This window comes from Oncorhynchus mykiss, chromosome 25 (genome assembly GCF_057628025.1).
Source record: "Oncorhynchus mykiss isolate SJ-2025 chromosome 25, ASM5762802v1, whole genome shotgun sequence".
NCBI classification, from domain to species: Eukaryota; Metazoa; Chordata; class Actinopteri; order Salmoniformes; family Salmonidae; genus Oncorhynchus; species Oncorhynchus mykiss.
In genome coordinates this window covers 808,038-832,714 of record NC_143046.1, presented here as the reverse complement: position 1 = coordinate 832,714, position 24,677 = coordinate 808,038, and the positions used below count along the sequence as shown (strand labels likewise).

General features: G+C 38.5%; 1 protein-coding gene across 2 annotated transcripts; it reads left to right on the top strand.

The window, feature by feature from the left end:
• Positions 1 to 32: 32 nt before the first annotated feature.
• Positions 33 to 22,773, top strand: LOC110504458 (non-histone chromosomal protein HMG-14A). 2 transcript variants are annotated; one of them, XM_036969550.2, is made up of 6 exons: positions 33 to 187; positions 1,152 to 1,181; positions 1,328 to 1,357; positions 16,564 to 16,617; positions 17,803 to 17,922; positions 22,021 to 22,773. In XM_036969550.2, exons 1-6 carry the CDS (start codon positions 173 to 175, stop codon positions 22,066 to 22,068), a joined length of 297 nt encoding a protein of 98 aa, XP_036825445.1. In that variant the 5' UTR covers positions 33 to 172; the 3' UTR covers positions 22,069 to 22,773. The 2 variants fall into 2 exon arrangements, with proteins under 2 accessions (XP_036825445.1, XP_036825446.1); XM_036969551.2 differs by having other exon boundaries at positions 47 to 187; positions 1,155 to 1,181.
• Positions 22,774 to 24,677: the final 1,904 nt, after the last annotated feature.

Here is a 24,677-nt window from a genome sequence, read left to right as displayed (position 1 = left end):
GCGTTTAGCCGCACCCCTCCCCCCATTCAGCCAGTCTGGTGGCTGTTCCTGTGTGTTTACTACACGGACCAGGCAGCAGCAGACACTTGGCTTCACATGCACCTAACTCACAACAGCTAGCTAGCTAAACACTTTATAGTTCCATTTGAAAGAGAATCTCCAATAATCCAACATGCCCAAGAGAAAGGTACGTAGTTTGGTGACTATTTAGAGAGGATTGTGAAATAAGAAAAGCAGGTAGCTATTGATAGCGTGCAAATGAATGTAGAGAGCCATCGCTTCTCCAACGATTAGTTAATTATAAACCTATTTCTTTTGAGAATTTATGGTATTTATTTGGAGGGTATTTTCTAAAAATATGTATTTTTTTGTGTGTTTTAAATGAATATTTTTTCTGATTGCTTGTGGGCTTAAAAGGCTGCTTTCCCCCCGGCAGTCGCTGTCCTTTGGGAAGCCAGAAGTCTGTCTCCATGTAGTTAAAGCACAACCAGCAGCCATGCTTTGCAGCCCAAGTCTTCCTCTCTTCTTCGACCTACCGAACAGAAACGCTTCAGTTACAGACATTTTCCCCTCAATCCGCCCAAAATGACCCCGAGAATATTCGTTCGTATCTCTAGTTTAAATTCTGATCGTTAAAAGATGCAATCGTCGTCGTATTTCGATAAAAATGTATATTTTTTGTCTTTGTTCATGGTCCCAGGTGGCTGCAGTGTCGTGTCTCTACCGCCGGGCGGCGCTGCGGAGGCTTAACTCTGCTCCTCCCTCTTGCTTATTCCGTCCCGCGCGAGTTTTCAAATCCTGCCTGAGCTCATAGAAAGAAGAGAGAGATGGAGAGAGTGGAGAAAGAGAGACAGATACTTTAGGACCCCAACTTTCAGTGTTACTGGTCCCAAAACATATAAACTGTTAACAAAACTCAAGTATTACATTACACTTCCATCTAATGGGTCTAAAAACACCTTTATTTTTACATTATCTATGACATTTTTACTTTTTTCTTGAAATTGAAAAGTTATCTGGGGTCTTCCCTGACAGTGAAGAAATATGTAATTTGAGCCTCCGTAGACTGTTGCCTGCTCTTATAAAGGCCAATAAAGTGTTGTTGTTGTGATAAAAGTTGTTTATTTGTCGTTGTTTGTGTTTGCCCTCAGCAGGGAGCCGCTGGGGACACTAAGGAGGAGGTAAGACCGAGATCCTCGACTACAACTCATCCCCTATAATTAATATTCAATAAATGAACTCATATTGTCAGCTCAGTTTCATCATAGTTGATCTCTGACAGCGTGTATGTTTTTCTGTGGTGACATGTTTTCTCTTCCTGTTGCAGCCCCAGAGGAGATCCGCCCGGTTATCAGCGGTGAGACCAGCTACGATACAGACATTATATACTACCTTATGACACGTCATATAACCTGTACTACCTTATGACACGTCATATAACCTGTACTACCTTATGACACGTCATATAACCTGTACTACCTTATGACACGTCATATAACCTGTACTACCTTATGACGCGTCATATAACCTGTACACTACCTTATGACGCGTCATATAACCTGTACACTACCTTATGACGCGTCATATAACCTGTACACTACCTTATGACGCGTCATATAACCTGTACTACCTTATGACGCGTCATATAACCTTTACACTACCTTATGACGCGTCATATAACCTGTACACTACCTTATTACGCGTCATATAACCTGTACACTACCTTATGACGCGTCATATAACCTGTACACTACCTTATGACGCGTCATATAACCTGTACACTACCTTATGACGCGTCATATAACCTGTACTACCTTATGACGCGTCATATAACCTGTACACTACCTTATGACGCGTCATATAACCTGTACACTACCTTATGACGCGTCATATAACCTGTACACTACCTTATGACGCGTCATATAACCTGTACACTACCTTATGACGCGTCATATAACCTGTACACTACCTTATGCCGCGTCATATAACCTGTACACTACCTTATGACGCGTCATATAACCTGTACACTACCTTATGCCGCGTCATATAACCTGTACACTACCTTATGCCGCGTCATATAACCTGTACACTACCTTATGACGCGTCATATAACCTGTACTACCTTATGACACAGGTACAGCAGGTAATTAATTACATGTGTTGTCTGTATATATACAGCAGGTAAAATTACACGTGTTGTCTGTATATATACAGCAGGTAATTACACATGTATGGTCTCTACCGTGTAATTACACATGTATGGTCTCTACCGGGTAATTACACATGTATGGTCTCTACCGTGTAATTACACATGTATGGTCTCTACCGGGTAATTACACATGTATGGTCTCTACCGGGTAATTACACATGTATGGTCTCTACCGGGTAATTACACATGTATGGTCTCTACCGGGTAATTACACATGTATGGTCTCTACCGGGTAATTACACATGTATGGTCTCTACCGGGTAATTACACATGTATGGTCTCTACCGGGTAATTACACATGTATGGTCTCTACCGGGTAATTACACATGTATGGTCTCTACCGGGTAATTACACATGTATGGTCTCTACCGGGTAATTACACATGTATGGTCTCTACCGGGTAATTACACATGTATGGTCTCTACCGGGTAATTACACATGTATGGTCTCTACCGGGTAATTACACATGTATGGTCTCTACCGGGTAATTACACATGTATGGTCTCTACCGGGTAATTACACATGTATGGTCTCTACCGGGTAATTACACATGTATGGTCTCTACCGGGTAATTACACATGTATGGTCTCTACCGGGTAATTACACATGTATGGTCTCTACCGTGTAATTACACATGTATGGTCTCTACCGGGTAATTACACATGTATGGTCTCTACCGGGTAATTACACATGTATGGTCTCTACCGGGTAATTACACATGTATGGTCTCTACCGGGTAATTACACATGTATGGTCTCTACCGGGTAATTACACATGTATGGTCTCTACCGGGTAATTACACATGTATGGTCTCTACCGGGTAATTACACATGTATGGTCTCTACCGGGTAATTACACATGTATGGTCTCTACCGGGTAATTACACATGTATGGTCTCTACCGGGTAATTACACATGTATGGTCTCTACCGGGTAATTACACATGTATGGTCTCTACCGGGTAATTACACATGTATGGTCTCTACCGGGTAATTACACATGTATGGTCTCTACCGGGTAATTACACATGTATGGTCTCTACCGGGTAATTACACATGTATGGTCTCTACCGGGTAATTACACATGTATGGTCTCTACCGGGTAATTACACATGTATGGTCTCTACCGGGTAATTACACATGTATGGTCTCTACCGGGTAATTACACATGTATGGTCTCTACCGGGTAATTACACATGTATGGTCTCTACCGGGTAATTACACATGTATGGTCTCTACCGTGTAATTACACATGTATGGTCTCTACCGGGTAATTACACATGTATGGTCTCTACCGGGTAATTACACATGTATGGTCTCTACCGGGTAATTACACATGTATGGTCTCTACCGGGTAATTACACATGTATGGTCTCTACCGGGTAATTACACATGTATTACTATTTTTTATTTTATTAATTGACCTTTATCTAACCAGGTAGGCTAGTTGAGAACACCTTTATTTAACCAGGTAGGCTAGTTGAGAACACCTTTATCTAACCAGGTAGGCTAGTTGAGAACACCTTTATTTAACCAGGTAGGCTAGTCGAGAACACCTTTATTTAACCAGGTAGGCTAGTTGAGAACACCTTTATTTAACCAGGTAGGCTAGTTGAGAACACCTTTATCTAACCAGGTAGGCTAGTTAAGAACACCTTTATTTAACCAGGTAGGCTAGTTGAGAACACCTTTATTTAACCAGGTAGGCTAGTTGAGAACACCTTTATCTAACCAGGTAGGCTAGTTGAGAACACCTTTATCTAACCAGGTAGGCTAGTTGAGAACACCTTTATCTAACCAGGTAGGCTAGTTGAGAACACCTTTATCTAACCAGGTAGGCTAGTTGAGAACACCTTTATCTAACCAGGTAGGCTAGTCGAGAACACCTTTATTTAACCAGGTAGGCTAGTCGAGAACACCTTTATTTAACCAGGTAGGCTAGTTGAGAACACCTTTATCTAACCAGGTAGGCTAGTTGAGAACACCTTTATCTAACCAGGTAGGCTAGTTGAGAACACCTTTATCTAACCAGGTAGGCTAGTTGAGAACACCTTTATTTAACCAGGTAGGCTAGTTGAGAACACCTTTATCTAACCAGGTAGGCTAGTTGAGAACACCTTTATCTAACCAGGTAGGCTAGTTGAGAACACCTTTATTTAACCAGGTAGGCTAGTCGAGAACACCTTTATTTAACCAGGTAGGCTAGTCGAGAACACCTTTATCTAACCAGGTAGGCTAGTTGAGAACACCTTTATTTAACCAGGTAGGCTAGTCGAGAACACCTTTATTTAACCAGGTAGGCTAGTTGAGAACACCTTTATTTAACCAGGTAGGCTAGTTGAGAACAAGTTCTCATTTACAACTGTGACCTGGCCAAGATAAAGCAAAGCATTGTGACAGACAACAACACAGAGTTACACATGGAGTAAACAATAAACAAGCCAATAACACAATAAACAAGTCAATGACACAGTAGAGAAAATAAAGTATATATACAGTGTGTGCAAAAGGCATGAGGAGGTAGGCAATAAATAGGCCATAGGAGCGAATAATTACAATATAGCAGATTAACACTGGTGTAATAAATGAGCAGATGATGTGCAAGTAGAAATATTGGTGTGAAAAAGAGCAGAAAATAAATAAAATAAAAACAGTATGGGGATGAGGTAGGTAAATTGGGTGGGCTATTTACCGATGGACTATGTACAGCTGCAGCGATCGGTTAGCTGCTCAGATAGCAGATGTTTCAAGTTGGTGAGGGAGATAAAAGTCTCCAACTTCAGCGATTTTTGCAATTCGTTCCAGTCACAGGCAGCAGAGAACTGGAAGGAAAGGCGGCCAAATGAGGTGTTGGCTTTGGGGATGGTCAGTGAGATATACCTGCTGGAGCGTGTGCTACGGGTGGGTGTTGTTATCGTGACCAGTGAACTGATATATTGCGGAGCTTTACCTAACAAAGACTTATAGATGACCTGGAGCCAGTGGGTCTGGCGACGAATATGTAGCGAGGGCCAGCCGACTAGAGCATACAGGTCGCAGTGGTGGGTGGTATAAGGTGATTTGGTAACAAAACGGATGGCACTGTGATAAACTGCATCCAGTTTGCTGAGTAGAGTGTTGGAAGCAATTTTGTAGATGACATCGCCGAAGTCGAGGATCGGTAGGATAGTCAGTTTTACGAGGGTATGTTTGGCAGCATGAGTGAAGGAGGCTTTGTTGCGAAATAGAAAAGCCTATTCTAGATTTGATTTTGGATTGGAGATGTTTAATATGAGTCTGGAAGGAGAGTTTACAGTCTAGCCAGACACCTTGGTATTTATAGTTTATAGTCCACATATTCTAGGTCGGAACCGTCCAGGGTGGTGATGCTAGATGGGTGGGCGGGTGCGGGCAGCGAACGGTTGAAAAGCATGCATTTGGTTTTACTAGCATTTAAGAGCAGTTGGAGGCCACTATATAGCAGGTAATTGCACATGCTAAATTAAACTCAGCTCCAACAGCATGTACACCTGAATAATATCTGCTACAATAACTAGACCATACTATTAGACATGTTTAATACCTATACCCCGGGGTATTACACATGTTTAATAACTATACCCTGGGGTATTACACATGTTTAATAACTATACCCCAGGGTATTACACATGTTTAATAACTATACCCCAGGGTATTACACATGTTTAATAACTATACCCCAGGGTATTACACATGTTTAATAACTATACCCTGGGGTATTACACATGTTTAATAACTAGACCATATTATTACACATGTTTAATAACTAGACCCCGGGGTATTACACATGTTTAATAACTATACCCCAGGGTATTACACATGTTTAATAACTATACCCCGGGGTATTACACGTGTTTAATAACTATACCCCAGGGTATTACACATGTTTAATAACTATACCCCGGGGTATTACACATGTTTAATAACTAGACCATATTATTACACATGTTTAATAACTATACCCCAGGGTATTACACATGTTTAATAACTATACCCTGGGGTATTACACATGTTTAATAACTATACCCCAGGGTATTACACATGTTTAATAACTATACCCCGGGGTATTACACATGTTTAATAACTATACCCCGGGGTATTATACATGTTTAATAACTATACCCCAGGGTATTACACATGTTTAATAACTATACCCCGGGGTATTACACATGTTTAATAACTATACCCCGGGGTATTACACATGTTTAATAACTAGACCATATTATTACACATGTTTAATAACTATACCATATTATTACACATGTTTAATAACTATACCCCGGGGTATTAGCCATGTTTAATAACTCTACCCTGGGGTATTACACATGTTTAATAACTATACCCCAGGGTATTACACATGTTTAATAACTATACCCCGGGGTATTACACATGTTTAATAACTAGACCATATTATTACACATGTTTAATAACTATACCCCAGGGTATTAGACATGTTTAATAACTCTACCCTGGGGTATTACACATGTTTAATAACTATACCCCAGGGTATTACACATGTTTAATAACTAGACCATATTATTACACATGTTTAATAACTATACCCCAGGGTATTACACATGTTTAATAACTATACCCCGGGGTATTACACATGTTTAATAACTATTCCATATTATTACACATGTTTAATAACTATACCCTGGGGTATTACACATGTTTAATAACTATACCATATTATTACACATGTTTAATAACTATACCCCGGGGTATTACACATGTTTAATAACTATACCATATTATTACACATGTTTAATAACTATACCCTGGGGTATTAGACATGTTTAATAACTATACCCCGGGGTATTACACATGTTTAATAACTATACCCTGGGGTATTACACATGTTTAATAACTATACCCCAGGGTATTACACATGTTTAATAACTATACCCCGGGGTATTACACATGTTTAATAACTATACCCCGGGGTATTACACATGTTTAATAACTATACCATATTATTACACATGTTTAATAACTATACCCTGGGGTATTAGACATGTTTAATAACTATACCATATTATTACACATGTTTAATAACTATACCATATTATTACACATGTTTAATAACTAGACCATATTATTACACATGTTTAATAACTAGACCATATTATTACACATGTTTAATAACTATACCCCGGGGTATTAGACATGTTTAATAACTAGACCATATTATTACACATGTTTAATAACTATACCCCAGGGTATTAGACATGTTTAATAACTATACCCCGGGGTATTACACATGTTTAATAACTATACCATATTATTACACATGTTTAATAACTATACCCCAGGGTATTACACATGTTTAATAACTATACCCCAGGGTATTACACATGTTTAATAACTAGACCATATTATTACACATGTTTAATAACTATACCCTGGGGTATTACACATGTTTAATAACTATACCCCAGGGTATTACACATGTTTAATAACTAGACCATATTATTACACATGTTTAATAACTAGACCATATTATTACACATGTTTAATAACTATACCCCGGGGTATTAGACATGTTTAATAACTATACCCCAGGGTATTACACATGTTTAATAACTATACCCCGGGGTATTACACGTGTTTAATAACTATACCCCAGGGTATTACACATGTTTAATAACTATACCATATTATTACACATGTTTAATAACTATACCCCAGGGTATTAGACATGTTTAATAACTATACCCCAGGGTATTAGACATGTTTAATAACTATACCCCGGGGTATTAGACATGTTTAATAACTATACCCCAGGGTATTAGACATGTTTAATAACTATACCCCGGGGTATTAGACATGTTTAATAACTATACCCCAGGGTATTACACATGTTTAATAACTAGACCATATTATTACACATGTTTAATAACTATACCATATTATTACACATGTTTAATAACTATACCCCAGGGTATTAGACATGTTTAATAACTATACCCCGGGGTATTAGACATGTTTAATAACTATACCCCAGGGTATTACACATGTTTAATAACTAGACCATATTATTACACATGTTTAATAACTATACCATATTATTACACATGTTTAATAACTATACCCCAGGGTATTAGACATGTTTAATAACTATACCCCGGGGTATTACACATGTTTAATAACTATACCCCAGGGTATTACACATGTTTAATAACTATACCCCAGGGTATTACACATGTTTAATAACTAGACCATATTATTACACATGTTTAATAACTATACCATATTATTACACATGTTTAATAACTATACCCCAGGGTATTACACATGTTTAATAACTATACCCCAGGGTATTACACATGTTTAATAACTATACCATATTATTACACATGTTTAATAACTATACCCCAGGGTATTAGACATGTTTAATAACTATACCCCGGGGTATTACACATGTTTAATAACTATACCCCAGGGTATTACACATGTTTAATAACTATACCCCAGGGTATTACACATGTTTAATAACTATACCCCAGGGTATTACACATGTTTAATAACTCTACCATATTATTACACATGTTTAATAACTATACCCTGGGGTATTACACATGTTTAATAACTATACCCCGGGGTATTACACATGTTGAATAACTATACCATATTATTACACATGTTTAATAACTATACCCCAGGGTATTACACATGTTTAATAACTCTACCCCGGGGTATTAGACATGTTTAATAACTATACCCCGGGGTATTAGACATGTTTAATAACTATACCCCAGGGTATTACACATGTTTAATAACTAGACCATATTATTACACATGTTTAATAACTATACCCCGGGGTATTACACATGTTTAATAACTAGACCATATTATTACACATGTTTAATAACTATACCCCAGGGTATTACACATGTTTAATAACTATACCCCGGGGTATTAGACATGTTTAATAACTATACCCCAGGGTATTACACATGTTTAATAACTAGACCATATTATTACACATGTTTAATAACTATACCCCGGGGTATTACACATGTTTAATAACTAGACCATATTATTACACATGTTTAATAACTATACCCCAGGGTATTACACATGTTTAATAACTATACCCCGGGGTATTACACATGTTTAATAACTAGACCATATTATTACACATGTTTAATAACTATACCCCAGGGTATTACACATGTTTAATAACTATACCCCAGGGTATTACACATGTTTAATAACTATACCCCGGGGTATTACACGTGTTTAATAACTATACCCCGGGGTATTACACATGTTTAATAACTATACCCCGGGGTATTAGACATGTTTAATAACTATACCATATTATTACACATGTTTAATAACTATACCCCAGGGTATTACACATGTTTAATAACTATACCCCGGGGTATTACACATGTGTAATAACTATACCCCAGGGTATTACACATGTTTAATAACTAGACCATATTATTACACATGTTTAATAACTAGACCATATTATTACACATGTTTAATAACTATACCCCAGGGTATTACACATGTTTAATAACTATACCCCGGGGTATTACACATGTTTAATAACTATACCCCGGGGTATTAGACATGTTTAATAACTATACCCCGGGGTATTACACATGTTTAATAACTATACCCCGGGGTATTACACATGTTTAATAACTATACCATATTATTACACATGTTTAATAACTATACCCCAGGGTATTACACATGTTTAATAACTAGACCATATTATTACACATGTTTAATAACTAGACCATATTATTACACATGTTTAATAACTATACCCCAGGGTATTACACATGTTTAATAACTATACCCCGGGGTATTACACATGTTTAATAACTATACCATATTATTACACATGTTTAATAACTATACCCCGGGGTATTAGACATGTTTAATAACTATACCATATTATTACACATGTTTAATAACTATACCCCAGGGTATTACACATGTTTAATAACTATACCCCGGGGTATTACACATGTTTAATAACTATACCATATTATTACACATGTTTAATAACTATACCCCAGGGTATTACACATGTTTAATAACTATACCCCGGGGTATTACACATGTTTAATAACTATACCATATTATTACACATGTTTAATAACTATACCCCAGGGTATTACACATGTTTAATAACTATACCCCGGGGTATTACACATGTTTAATAACTATACCATATTATTACACATGTTTAATAACTATACCCCAGGGTATTACACATGTTTAATAACTATACCCCGGGGTATTACACATGTTTAATAACTATACCATATTATTACACATGTTTAATAACTATACCCCAGGGTATTACACATGTTTAATAACTATACCCCGGGGTATTACACATGTTTAATAACTATACCATATTATTACACATGTTTAATAACTATACCCCAGGGTATTACACATGTTTAATAACTATACCCTGGGGTATTACACATGTTTAATAACTATACCCTGGGGTATTACACATGTTTAATAACTATACCCCGGGGTATTACACATGTTTAATAACTATACCATATTATTACACATGTTTAATAACTATACCCCGGGGTATTACACATGTTTAATAACTATACCCCGGGGTATTACACATGTTTAATAACTATACCATATTATTACACATGTTTAATAACTATACCCCAGGGTATTACACATGTTTAATAACTATACCATATTATTACACATGTTTAATAACTATACCCCGGGGTATTACACATGTTTAATAACTATACCCTGGGGTATTACACATGTTTAATAACTAGACCATATTATTACACATGTTTAATAACTAGACCATATTATTACACATGTTTAATAACTAGACCATATTATTACACATGTTTAATAACTATACCATATTATTACACATGTTTAATAACTATACCCCGGGGTATTACACATGTTTAATAACTATACCCCAGGGTATTATACATGTTTAATAACTAGACCATATTATTACACATGTTTAATAACTATACCCCAGGGTATTACACATGTTTAATAACTATACCCTGGGGTATTACACATGTTTAATAACTATACCCCAGGGTATTACACATGTTTAATAACTATACCCCGGGGTATTACACATGTTTAATAACTATACCCCGGGGTATTACACATGTTTAATAACTAGACCATATTATTACACATGTTTAATAACTATACCCTGGGGTATTACACATGTTTAATAACTATACCCCGGGGTATTACACATGTTTAATAACTATACCCCAGGGTATTACACATGTTTAATAACTAGACCATATTATTATACATGTTTAATAACTAGACCATATTATTACACATGTTTAATAACTATACCCTGGGGTATTACACATGTTTAATAACTCTACCATATTATTACACATGTTTAATAACTATACCCCAGGGTATTACACATGTTTAATAACTCTACCCCGGGGTATTACACATGTTTAATAACTATACCCCAGGGTATTACACATGTTTAATAACTAGACCATATTATTACACATGTTTAATAACTATACCCCGGGGTATTACACATGTTTAATAACTATACCCCAGGGTATTAGACATGTTTAATAACTATACCATATTATTACACATGTTTAATAACTAGACCATATTATTACACATGTTTAATAACTATACCCCAGGGTATTACACATGTTTAATAACTATACCCCGGGGAATTACACATGTTTAATAACTATACCCCGGGGTATTAGACATGTTTAATAACTATACCCCGGGGTATTACACATGTTTAATAACTATACCCCGGGGAATTACACATGTTTAATAACTATACCCCGGGGTATTAGACATGTTTAATAACTATACCCCGGGGTATTAGCCATGTTTAATAACTATACCCCGGGGTATTACACATGTTTAATAACTATACCATATTATTACACATGTTTAATAACTATACCCCAGGGTATTAGACATGTTTAATAACTATACCCTGGGGTATTACACATGTTTAATAACTATACCATATTATTACACATGTTTAATAACTATACCCCGGGGTATTAGCCATGTTTAATAACTATACCCCGGGGTATTACACATGTTTAATAACTATACCCCGGGGTATTACACATGTTTAATAACTATACCCCGGGGTATTACACATGTTTAATAACTATACCCCGGGGTATTACACATGTTTAATAACTATACCCCGGGGTATTAGACATGTTTAATAACTATACCCCGGGGTATTACACATGTTTAATAACTATACCCCGGGGTATTACACATGTTTAATAACTATACCCCGGGGTATTAGACATGTTTAATAACTATACCCCGGGGTATTAGACATGTTTAATAACTATACCCCGGGGTATTACACATGTTTAATAACTATACCCTGGGGTATTACACATGTTTAATAACTATACCATATTATTACACATGTTTAATAACTATACCCCGGGGTATTAGCCATGTTTAATAACTATACCCCGGGGTATTACACATGTTTAATAACTATACCCCGGGGTATTACACATGTTTAATAACTATACCCCGGGGTATTACACATGTTTAATAACTATACCCCGGGGTATTACACATGTTTAATAACTATACCCCGGGGTATTAGACATGTTTAATAACTATACCCCGGGGTATTACACATGTTTAATAACTATACCCCGGGGTATTACACATGTTTAATAACTATACCCCGGGGTATTAGACATGTTTAATAACTATACCCCGGGGTATTAGACATGTTTAATAACTATACCCCGGGGTATTACACATGTTTAATAACTATACCCTGGGGTATTACACATGTTTAATAACTATACCATATTATTACACATGTTTAATAACTATACCCCGGGGTATTAGCCATGTTTAATAACTATACCCCGGGGTATTACACATGTTTAATAACTATACCCTGGGGTATTACACATGTTTAATAACTATACCATATTATTACACATGTTTAATAACTATACCCCGGGGTATTAGCCATGTTTAATAACTATACCCCGGGGTATTACACATGTTTAATAACTATACCCCGGGGTATTACACATGTTTAATAACTATACCCCGGGTTATGATATACTGATAACTTATTATGCATCTATTTGCCATGTACTAGCTTATAACCTTTATAACCTGATACTATACTACACCCTGGTATTACACATGTATAACTTCATAACATCTATCAATATAAACCAAATTCAGCTACAACCAGCTAATATCCATTTTATTAAACCGTAATAATCTATGCTACAATCACTAAACCACATAATGTAGACCTCCTCTACCACTGTAGACCTGCTTCATGATCTGTGTAAGGCGCTCCTAGTGCCTGGGGACTTTAATACAGGGAAACTCTCATCCAGAGGTGGCGCTCCTAGTGGCCGGGGACTTTAATACAGGGAAACTCTCATCCAGAGGTGGCGCTCCTAGTGGCCGGGGACTTTAATATAGGGAAACTCAGAAACAACACATCCGCCATGCTGATCCTCAACACAGGGGCCCCTCAGAGGTGTGTGCTCAGTCCCCTCCTGTACTCCCTGTTCACTCATGACTGCATGGCCAGACACGACTACAACACCATCATTAAGTTTGCCGATGACACAACAGTGGAGGCCTGATCACCGACAATGATGAGACAGCCTATAGGGAGGAGGTCGGAGACCTGATCGTATAGTGCAAGGACAACTTCTCCCTCAATGTGAGCAATACAAAGGAGATGATTGTGGACTACAGGAAAAGGAGTCCACGATGTGGCTGCTGTGGAGCAGATTGAGAGCTTCATTTTCCTTGGTGTCCACATCACCAACAAACTATCATGGTCCAAACACACTAAGACAGTCATGAAGAGGGCACGACAAAGCCTATTCTCCCTCAGGAGAATGAAAAGATTTGGCATGGGTCCTCAGATCCTCAATAGGTTCTACAGCTGCACCATCAAGAGCATCCTGACTGGTTGCATCGCTGCCTGGTATGGCAACTGCTCGGCCTCCGTTCTCAAGGCACAGAGGGTAGTGCGTACGGCCCAGTACATCACTGGGGCCAAGCTTCCTGCCATCCAGGACCTCTATACCAGGCGGTGTCAGAGCCCTAAAACTTTCAAAGGCTCCAGCCACCCCAGTCATAGACTGTTCTCTCTGCTAACGCACGGCAAGCAGTACCGGAGCGCCAAGTCTAGGACCAAGAGGTTTCTAAACAGCTTCAGGTTACAAGACTCCTGAACAGCTAATCAAATGGCTACCCAGACCCCTCTTTTACGCTGCTGCTACTCTCTGTTTATTATCTATGCATAGCCACTTTAACTCTACCTACATGTACAGTGCCTTGCGAAAGTATTCGGCCCCCTTGAACTTTGCGACCTTTTGCCACATTTCAGGCTTCAAACATAAAGATATAAAACTGTATTTTTTTGTGAAGAATCAACAACAAGTGGGTCACAATCATGAAGTGGAACGACATTTATTGGATATTTCAAACTTTTTTAACAAATCAAAAACTGAAAAATTGGGTGTGCAAAATTATTCAGCCCCTTTAAGTTAATACTTTGTAGCGCCACCTTTTGCTGCGATTACAGCTGTAAGTTGCTTGGGGTATGTCTCTATCAGTTTTGCACATCGAGAGACTGAAATGTTTTCCCATTCCTCCATGCAAAACAGCTCGAGCTCAGTGAGGTTGGATGGAGAGCATTTGTGAACAGCAGTTTTCAGTTCTTTCCACAGATTCTCGATTGGATTCAGGTCTGGACTTTGACTTGGCCATTCTAACACCTGGATATGTTTATTTTTGAACCATTCCATTGTAGATTTTGCTTTATGTTTTGGATCATTGTCTTGTTGGAAGACAAATCTCCGTCCCAGTCTCATATCTTTTGCAGACTCCATTAGGTTTTCTTCCAGAATGGTCCTGTATTTGGCTCCATCCATCTTCCCATCAATTTTAACCATCTTCCCTGTCCCTGCTGAAGAAAAGCAGGCCCAAACCATGATGCCAAGTTCAATTTTGGTTTCATCTGACCAGAGCACCTTCTTCCACATGTTTGGTGTGTCTCCCAGGTGGTTTGTGGCAAACTTTAAACGACACTTTTTATGGATATCTTTAAGAAATGGCTTTCTTCTTGCCACTCTTCCATAAAGGCCAGATTTGTGCAATATGCGACTGATTGTTGTCCTATGGACAGAGTCTCCCACCTCAGCTGTAGATCTCTGCAGTTCATCCAGAGTGACCATGGGCCTCTTGGCTGCATCTCTGATCAGTCTTCTCCTTGTATGAGCTGAAAGTTTAGAGGGACGGCCAGGTCTTGGTAGATTTGCAGTGGTCTGATACTCCTTCCATTTCAATATTATCGCTTGCACAGTGCTCCTTGGGATGTTTAAAGCTTGGGAAATCTTTTTGTATCCAAATCCGGCTTTAAACTTCTTCACAACAGTATCTCGGACCTGCCTGGTGTGTTCCTTGTTCTTCATGATGCTCTCTGCGCTTTTAACAGACCTCTGAGACTATCACAGTGCAGGTGCATTTATACGGAGACTTGATTACACACAGGTGGATTGTATTTATCATCATTAGTCATTTAGGTCAACATTGGATCATTCAGAGATCCTCACTGAACTTCTGGAGACAGTTTGCTGCACTGAAAGTAAAGGGGCTGAATAATTTTGCACGCCCAATCTTTCAGTTTTTGATTTGTTAAAAAAGTTTGAAATATCCAATAAATGTCGTTCCACTTCATGATTGTGTCCCACTTGTTGTTGATTCTTCACAAAAACATACAGTTTTATATCTTTATGTTTGAAGCCTGAAATGTGGCAAAAGGTCGCAAAGTTCAAGGGGGCCGAATACTTTCGGAAGGCACTGTACATATTACCTCAACTAACCTCACTAACGTGTACCCCCTGCATATAGCCTCCACATTGACTCTGTACCGGTACCCCCTGTGTATAGGCTCGCTATTGTTATTTTACTGCTGCTGTTGAATTATTTCTTACTTTTATTTTCTATTTTTTCTTAACTTCTTAAAGCGTTGTTGGTTAGTAAGCATTTCACTGTAAGGTCTACCTACACCTGTTGTATTCGGCGCATGTGACGAACAATTTTTTTTGGACATGACTGCTAATTCCACATGTATTACATATTTAGCAGGTTACAGAACTCTGAACCAGTTGATACATCTCAGTAAAGCCCCACTGAAGCCCTAGCTCCTACTGGTCAGTAGATCTGAAGCCCTAGCGCCTATTGGGCAGTAGAACTAGGAATGATCAGTGGTTGTAGAACACATGAGGCTGATGTTTGTTCTCTCTGTCTCCAGAAACCAGCCCCAGCCAAGACTGAACCCAAGGCCAAGAAGGAGAAACCAGCAAAGGCAAGAGAACAGAACTACAAACCCCAGGGTTGCGCATAATAGAACTTCAAACGCTAGAGCAGTCACATTACAGAACTTCAAACTCCAGGGTTGTACATAATGTACTGAACCAAAATATAAACACAACATGCAACAATTTCAAAGATTTTACAGTTCTAGTTCATAGAAGGAAATCAGTCAATTGAAATAAATTCATTATGCCCTAATCTATTGATTTCACATGACTGGGCAGTGGCGCAGCTGTGGGTGGGCCTGGGAGAGCATATGCCCACCCACTTGGGAGCTAGGTCCACCCACTCGGGAGTCAGGCCCAGCCAATCAGAATTTGTTTTTCCCCCAAAAGGTCTTTATTACAGACAGAAATACTCCTCAGTACCCCGTTCCACTCCTCAGATGATCCCGCAGGTGACGAAGCCGGATGTGGAGGTCCTGGGCTGATGTGGTTACATGTGGTTGTGAGGCCGGTTGGGCGTACTGCCAAATTCTCTAAAGTGACTTTGGAGGCGGCTTATGGTAGAGAAATTCTCATTCAATTCTCTGGCAACAACTCTGTTGGACATTCCTGGAGTCAGCATGCCATTTGCACGCTCCCTCAACTTGAGACATCTGTGACATTGTTGTGTGACCAAAATAAAAAGGTTGCCTTTATTGTCACAAGCACAAGGCTCACCTGTGTAATTATCATGCTGTTTTGAGAGAAAAAAAAACGTTTTGTGTGTGGAACATTTCTGGGATCTTTTATTTCAGCTCATGAAACATGGGACCAACACTTTACATGTTGTGTTTATATTTTTGTTCAGTATAGAACTCTAGAGCAATCACATTACAGAACTACAAATCCCAGAAGCATCACAAAAAAACAGAACTATAAGCCCACTCTCTAGAAAGAGCAGGCATGGTATATATTTAAGTGTAACCTTTGTTTAACTAGGCAAGTCAGTTAAGAACAATTTCTCATTTACAATGACGGCCTACACCGGCCAAACCTGGACGACACTGGATCAATTATGCGCCGCCCTATGGGACTCCCAATCACGGCCAGTTGTGATACAGACTGGAATCGATCCTGGGTCTGTAGTGACGCCTCAAGCACTGAGATACAGTGCCTTAGACCGCTGTGCCACTCGGGAGCCCAGTATAGATGAGGATAATGTGAAGGATAATGTCTGTCATCCCCCCATCCAGAAAGAGAAGGCTGTGAACGACAAGAAGGAGGAGAAGAAAACTAAGAAGGCAGCAGCGAAGGAGAACTCAGAGGCTGCTGAGGAGAACCACTCTGAGAACGGAGATGCCAAGACCAACCAGGTAATATACATTACTATACTGTACACTACTGTACTATATTCTGTACACTGCCATACTGTACTGCATACTACTGTACTATATACTGTACACTGCCATACTGTACTGTACACTAAAGTTTGGACACCTAATCATTCAAGGGTTTTTCTTTCTTTTAATTATTTTCTACATTGTAGAATAATAGTAAAGACATAAACTATTAAATAACACATAAGCAATCATGTAGTAACCAAAAGAGTGTTAGAAGAATCTAAAATATATGTTGATTTGTTTAAGTAGCCACCTGCGGTCCAACTCATCCCAAACCATCACATTTGGGTTGAGGTTGGGTGATTGTGGAGGCCAGGTCATGTGATGCAGCACTCCATCACTCTCCTTCATGATCAAATTGCCCTTACACAGCATGGAGGTGTGTTGGGTCATTGTCCTGTTGAAAAACTAATTGTAGTCCCACTAAGCCCAAACCAGATGGGATGGCGTATCACTGCAGAATGCTGTGGTAGCCATGCTGGTTAAGTGTGCCTTGAATTGTAAATATATCTCAGACAGTGTCACCAGCAAAGCACTATCACACCTCCATGCTTCATGGTGGGAACCACACACACGGAGATCATCCGTTCACCTCTGCGTCTTACAAAGACACGGCGGCTGGAACCAAAAATCTCAAATTTGGACTCATCAGACCGAAGGACAGATTTAGACCGATCTAATGTCCTTCGCTCGTGTGTCTTGGTCCGAGCAAGTCTCTTCTTCTTATTGGTGTCCTTTAGTAGTGGCTTATTTTCAGCAATTCAACCATGAAGGCCTGATTCACGTCTCCTCTGAACAGTCGATGTTGAGATGTGTCTGCTACTTGAACTCTGTGAAGCATTTATTTGGGTTGCAACTTCTGGCTGGTAACTTTAATGAACTTATCCTCTGCAGCAGAGGTAACTCTGGGTCTTCCTTTCCTGTCGCTGTCCTCATGAGAGCCAGTTTCATCATAGCGCTTGATGGTTTTCGTGACTGCATTTGAAGAAACTTTCAAGTTTCTGAAATTTTCTGGATTGACTGACCGTGTCTTAAAGCAATGGGGGCCACTTCAATCCGGCACTAAAGTGCTGTTTGAATGAATGCTTACAAGCCTGCTGGTGCCTACCATCGCTCAGTTAGACTGCTCTATCAAATCAGAGACTTAATGATAACATAATAACACACAGAAATACGAGCCTTTGGTCATTCATATGGTCGAATCCGGAAACTATCATTTCGAAAACAAAACATTTATTCTTTCAGTGAAATACGGAACCGTTTCGTATTTTATCTAACGGGTGGCATTCATAAGTCTAAATATTGCTGTTACATTGTACAACCTTCAATGTTATGTCATAATTACGTACAATTCTGGCAAATTTGTTCACAACGAGCCAGGCTGTTGAATATACCCTGACTCTGCGTGCAATGAACGCAAGAGGTGACACAATTTCACCTGGTTAATATTGCCTGCTAACCTGGAATTCTTTTAGCTAAATATGCAGGTTTTAAAATATATACTTGTGTATTGATTTTAAGAAAGGCATTGATGTTTATGGTTAGGTACACGTTGGAGCAACGACAGTCCTTTTTCACGAATGAGCACTGCATCGATTATATGCAACGCAGGACACGCTGGATAAACTAGTAATATCATCAACCATGTTAACTAGTGATTATGATTGATTGATTTTTTCTAAGATAAGTTTAATGCTAGCTAGCAACTTACCTTGGCTTCTTACTGCATTCGCATAACAGGCAGGCTCCTCGTGGAGTGCAATGGGAGGCAGGTGGTTAGAGCGTTGGACTAGTTAACTGTAAGGTTGCCAGATTGAATCCCGAGCTGACAAGGTAAAAATCTGTTGTTCTGCCCCTGAACAAGGCAGTTAACCCACCGTTCCTAGGCCGTCATTGTAAATAAGAATGTATTCTTAACTGACTTGCCTAGTTAAATAAAGTTGTAAAAAAAAAACATCCAGATCGGTGTCCAAAAATACAGATTTCCGATTGTTATTAAAACTTGAAATCGGCCCTAATTAATCGGCCATTCCGATTAATCGGTCGACCTCTATACTTTACACTACTATAATGTACACTGCTATGCTATACACTTCTATACTGTACACTACTATACACTACTATATTGTACACTATTATACTGTACACTAATATACACTACTATACTATACACTACTATACTATACACTATTATACTATGCGATATTATACACTCCAATACTATACATTACTATACTATACACTCCTATACTATACACTATTATACTATACACTACTATAATATACGCTTCTATTCTATATGCTACGGTATACTATACCGTACTACTATATTATACACCCCTATACTATACACTACTATACACTTCTATACTATACACTACTATATTATACACTCCTCTACTATACACTTCTATACTATACACTACTATACTATATGCCATGGTATGCTATACACTCCTATACTATACATTACTATATTATACACTCCTATACTATACACTTCTATACTATACACCACTATATTATACACTCCTATACACTTCTATACTATACACTTCTATACTATACACTACTATACACTTCTATACTATACACTACTATACACTTCTATACTATACACTACTATACTATACACTACTATACACTTCTATACTATACACTTCTATACTATACACTTCTATACTATACACTACTATACACTTCTATACTATACACTACTATACTATATGCCACTGTATGCTATACACTTCTATATTATACACTCCTATACTATACACTACTATACACTTCTATACTATACACTACTATATTATACACTCCTATACTATACACTACTATACACTTCTATACTATACACTCCTATACTATACACTACTATACACTTCTATGCTATACACTACTATACTATATGCCACTGTATGCTATACACTCCTATACTATACACTACTATACTATACACTCCTATACTATACACTACTATACTATACACTACTATACTATACACTTCTATATTATACACTACCAAAGTATACACTTCTATACTATACACACCGATACAATACACTCCTATACTATACACTACTATACTATACACTACTATACTATAGACACCGATACAATACACTCCTATACCATACACTACTAAACTATACACTTCAATACTATACGCGACTATACTATACGCTACTGTATAGTACACACTACTATACGCTACTGTATACTATACACTCCTATACTATACACTGCTCTAATTTACTATACACTTCTATACTGTACACTTCTATACACTACTAAACTATAAATCTCTATGCTAATCACTACTAAACCATACACTACTAAACTACAAACCTCTATGCTAATCACTACTAAACTACAAACCTCTATGCTAATCACTACTATACACTTCTATTATATGCACTACTATACTACACGCTGCTATACTCTGCTGTACTATTCACATCTTTACACTGCTATACTATACATTACTATACACTACTTTATAAACTGGGTGTTTTGACATTTGAATGCTGATTGGCTGACATCCGTGGTATATCAGACCTATACCACGGGTATGAGAACATTTATTTATACTCTAATTATGTTGGTAACCAGTTTATAACAGCAATAAGGCACCTCTGGGGTTTGTGATATATGGCCAATATACCACGGCTAAGGGCAGTATCCAGGCACTCTGCGATGCCTTGTGCGTACAAACAGCCCTTAGCTGTGGTATATTGGCCGTACATCACACCCCCTCGGGCCTTATTGCTTATGTACACTACTAGGAGGAACTAGAAAGACATCATGGACTGTAGAGGACATGAGGCTGGTCATAAAGATATCATGGACTGTAGAGGACATGAGGCTGGTCATAAAGACATAATGGACTGTAGAGGACATGAGGCTGGTCATAAAGACATCATGGACTGTAGAGGACATGAGGCTGGTCATAAAGGGACATTAGAAGACATTGGTCAGCTTGATGGCAGAGATAAGCTCCTGTTTTAGGATGAGAAACTACCAACAGGAATGTCAGGTTGTTCTACTGACCTCTAACCTCTGACCCTGCAGATGGAGGATGCTCCCGAGGCGGAGAAGGAGGAAGCCAAGTCTGAGTAGCAACACTGCCGACCCCTGACCTCCGACCCCCCCCCCCAGCCTGCCCCAGTGTTCGTGGTCCCCCTCCAAGGCATATTGTTAACAGAGGAATATTTTTATCAGTGATTTTATAAGTATACTATCTACTATCCGTACAGATTTTTAGCACAAAGCAAAGCTGAGTAATATAATGCAGATCTGCAGTGGTCATATCAACAAAGTGTCTGCAGGCAAGATGAACACACTAAAATCTTTTTTAATTAAACAGCATTTCATGATTGTGTAGGAAGCAAAGCGCGTCCCGTCCCATAGTGAGTTGTGTTCCTGTGCCCACCCTCCTCCACAGTTGGTTCTCCTAGGGTTCTACCTTTAGTCCTGGTTTATTAACGGTTCTCCCTGGCGTTCCCTTGCTTTGTCTAAATGTTCCTGTTTTTACATGAAACATGTTCTAAGCTTGTTGAAAGTGTGTTGTCCAATAAGAAAGAGGAAGAGGATCATGAGAAACATTCTGGACAGAGTGACGTGTGTGTCTCCTAGGCGACCCTGTAACAGTGACATGCATGTGTCTCCTAGGCGACCCTCCTAGGCGACCGCAGTAGTGTGTGACAGCTCTCCATCTTGCTGGTTTTTTAAACACATGTTTTTTTTTTTAGATGAGCGGTTCTCTGACGTGTCTGATGTTCTGGAATTCTCCAATAAAACAAGTCCTGTGAATTTTCCTCAAAACTTTGTTGTCATTATTACATCCCCCGGTCTAGTTGGGTCTTAATTCTAGTTTTTATTATGTGTGAAGGCTGTTGCAGTTATGTTTTAGTTATATTGTAGTTCTGTTGTGGCTTCAGCTCCTGACCAGTCCGGCAGGAAATACATTAATCCTACTCTTGGATTCTCCATTGATCATGCTGTTTAGTCCAGGACTAGGCCCGACAGTGTTAATGTTAACCCCATTTTTCCTCACAGCTGCTCTGTTAGTTAAAATGCTCTATGGCAGTGTATAGACACAGAAAAGCCTGGGTCGCAGGCTCAACGCATTTTTAACATGAATACTTTACCTCTGAGATAAATCTACCAAGTGATACCTTTGACAAAATAAATACAAAGAGGGAAGGAAGAAGAAACTGAAGGAAGTATTGCATTGTAAACGATTATTTGAAGAACAGGCTCCATTTTGTCTCTTGTTTGTGAAGAGTGTAGTTATGTTTATGATCACTAGGTGTCAGCATTGTCCTGTAACAGCTAGCTGTGAGAACAGTGCCAGTCTTCTCTGCAGAGGGCTAAGAATTAGTGTGGCAGCAGGCCAAACAAGCAATGACACCTGATTCAACTAATCATCAAATCATGTTCATCAATGAGGAATATATTAGTTGTACCCACACTGCACCCACACTGACGCGGGTGAGTTAGAATGAGGAAACCATATACATATAATTACTAGTTGGTAGAGTTGGTAAAGCTACTCTGAAAAGGAAATATTTAGGACTAACTTATTCCTTACTACCAATTCCGAAACTAACTGCAGCTCTTGGTTAACTTCTTATGGCTTGGGGGCAGTATAGAGTAGCTTGGATGAATAAGGTGCCCAGAGTAAACTGCCCCCTACTCAGTCCCAGATGCTAATATATGCATATTATTATTAGTATTGGATAGAAAACACTGAAGTATTTAAAACTGTTTGAATGATGTATGTGAGTATAACAACTCATATGGAAGGCAGAAACCAGAGAAAAAATCCAAACAGGAAGTGGTAAATCTGAGGTTTGTAGTTTTTGAACTCAGCCCCTATCAAATTCACAGTGGGATGTGTTATTTTGCACTTTCTAAGGCTTCCACTAGATGTCAACTGTCTTTAGAATGTTGTTTCAGGCTTCTGCTGTGAAGGGGGGCCGGATGAGAACTGTTTGACTAAGGGGTCAGCCAGCAGCCTCGTTCTCAGTCAACCGCATTTCACATGAGAGGTATCTCTCGTTCCATTGCTTTTCTACAGACAATGGAATTCCCTGGTTGGAACATTATTGAACATTTATGATAAAAACATCCTAAAGATTGATTCTATACTTAGTTTGACAAGTTTTTTCGACCTGTAATATAACGTTTTGAACTTTTCGTCTCACTTGACCTGAACACACTTTTGGATTTGTTTACCAAACGCGCTAACAAAAGAAGCTATTTGGACATAAATGGACATAAATGATGGACATTATCGAACAAAAAAACATTTATTGTGGAACTGCGATTCCTGGGAGTGCATTCTGATGAAGATCATCAAAGGTAAGTGAATATTTAGAATGCTATTTATGACTAATGTTGACTGCGCAACATGGCAGATATTTCTTTTGGCTGGTTTGGGCTCTGAGCGTTCTCAGATTATGCTTTTTCCGTAAAGTTCTTTTGAAATCTGACAGCGGTTGCATTAAGGAGAAGTTTATCTAAAGTTCCATGCATAACACTTGAATTTTCATCAACATTTATAATTAGTATTTCTGTGAATTCATGTGGCTCTCTGCAATATCTCTGCATGTTTTGGAACTACTGAACATAACACACCAATGTAAAATAAGATTTTTGGATATAAATATGAACTTCACCGAACAAAACATACATGTATTGTGTAACATGAAGTCCTATGAGTG

What these genes read in the sequence shown, in the direction of transcription:
- LOC110504458 (XM_036969550.2), top strand. An exon ending in CTGGGGACACTAAGGAGGAG is followed by an intron (nt 1,182 to 1,327) that starts GTAAGACCGAGA and finishes TTCCTGTTGCAG; the next exon opens with CCCCAGAGGAGATCCGCCCG. An exon ending in GAGATGCCAAGACCAACCAG is followed by an intron (nt 17,923 to 22,020) that starts GTAATATACATT and finishes CTGACCCTGCAG; the next exon opens with ATGGAGGATGCTCCCGAGGC.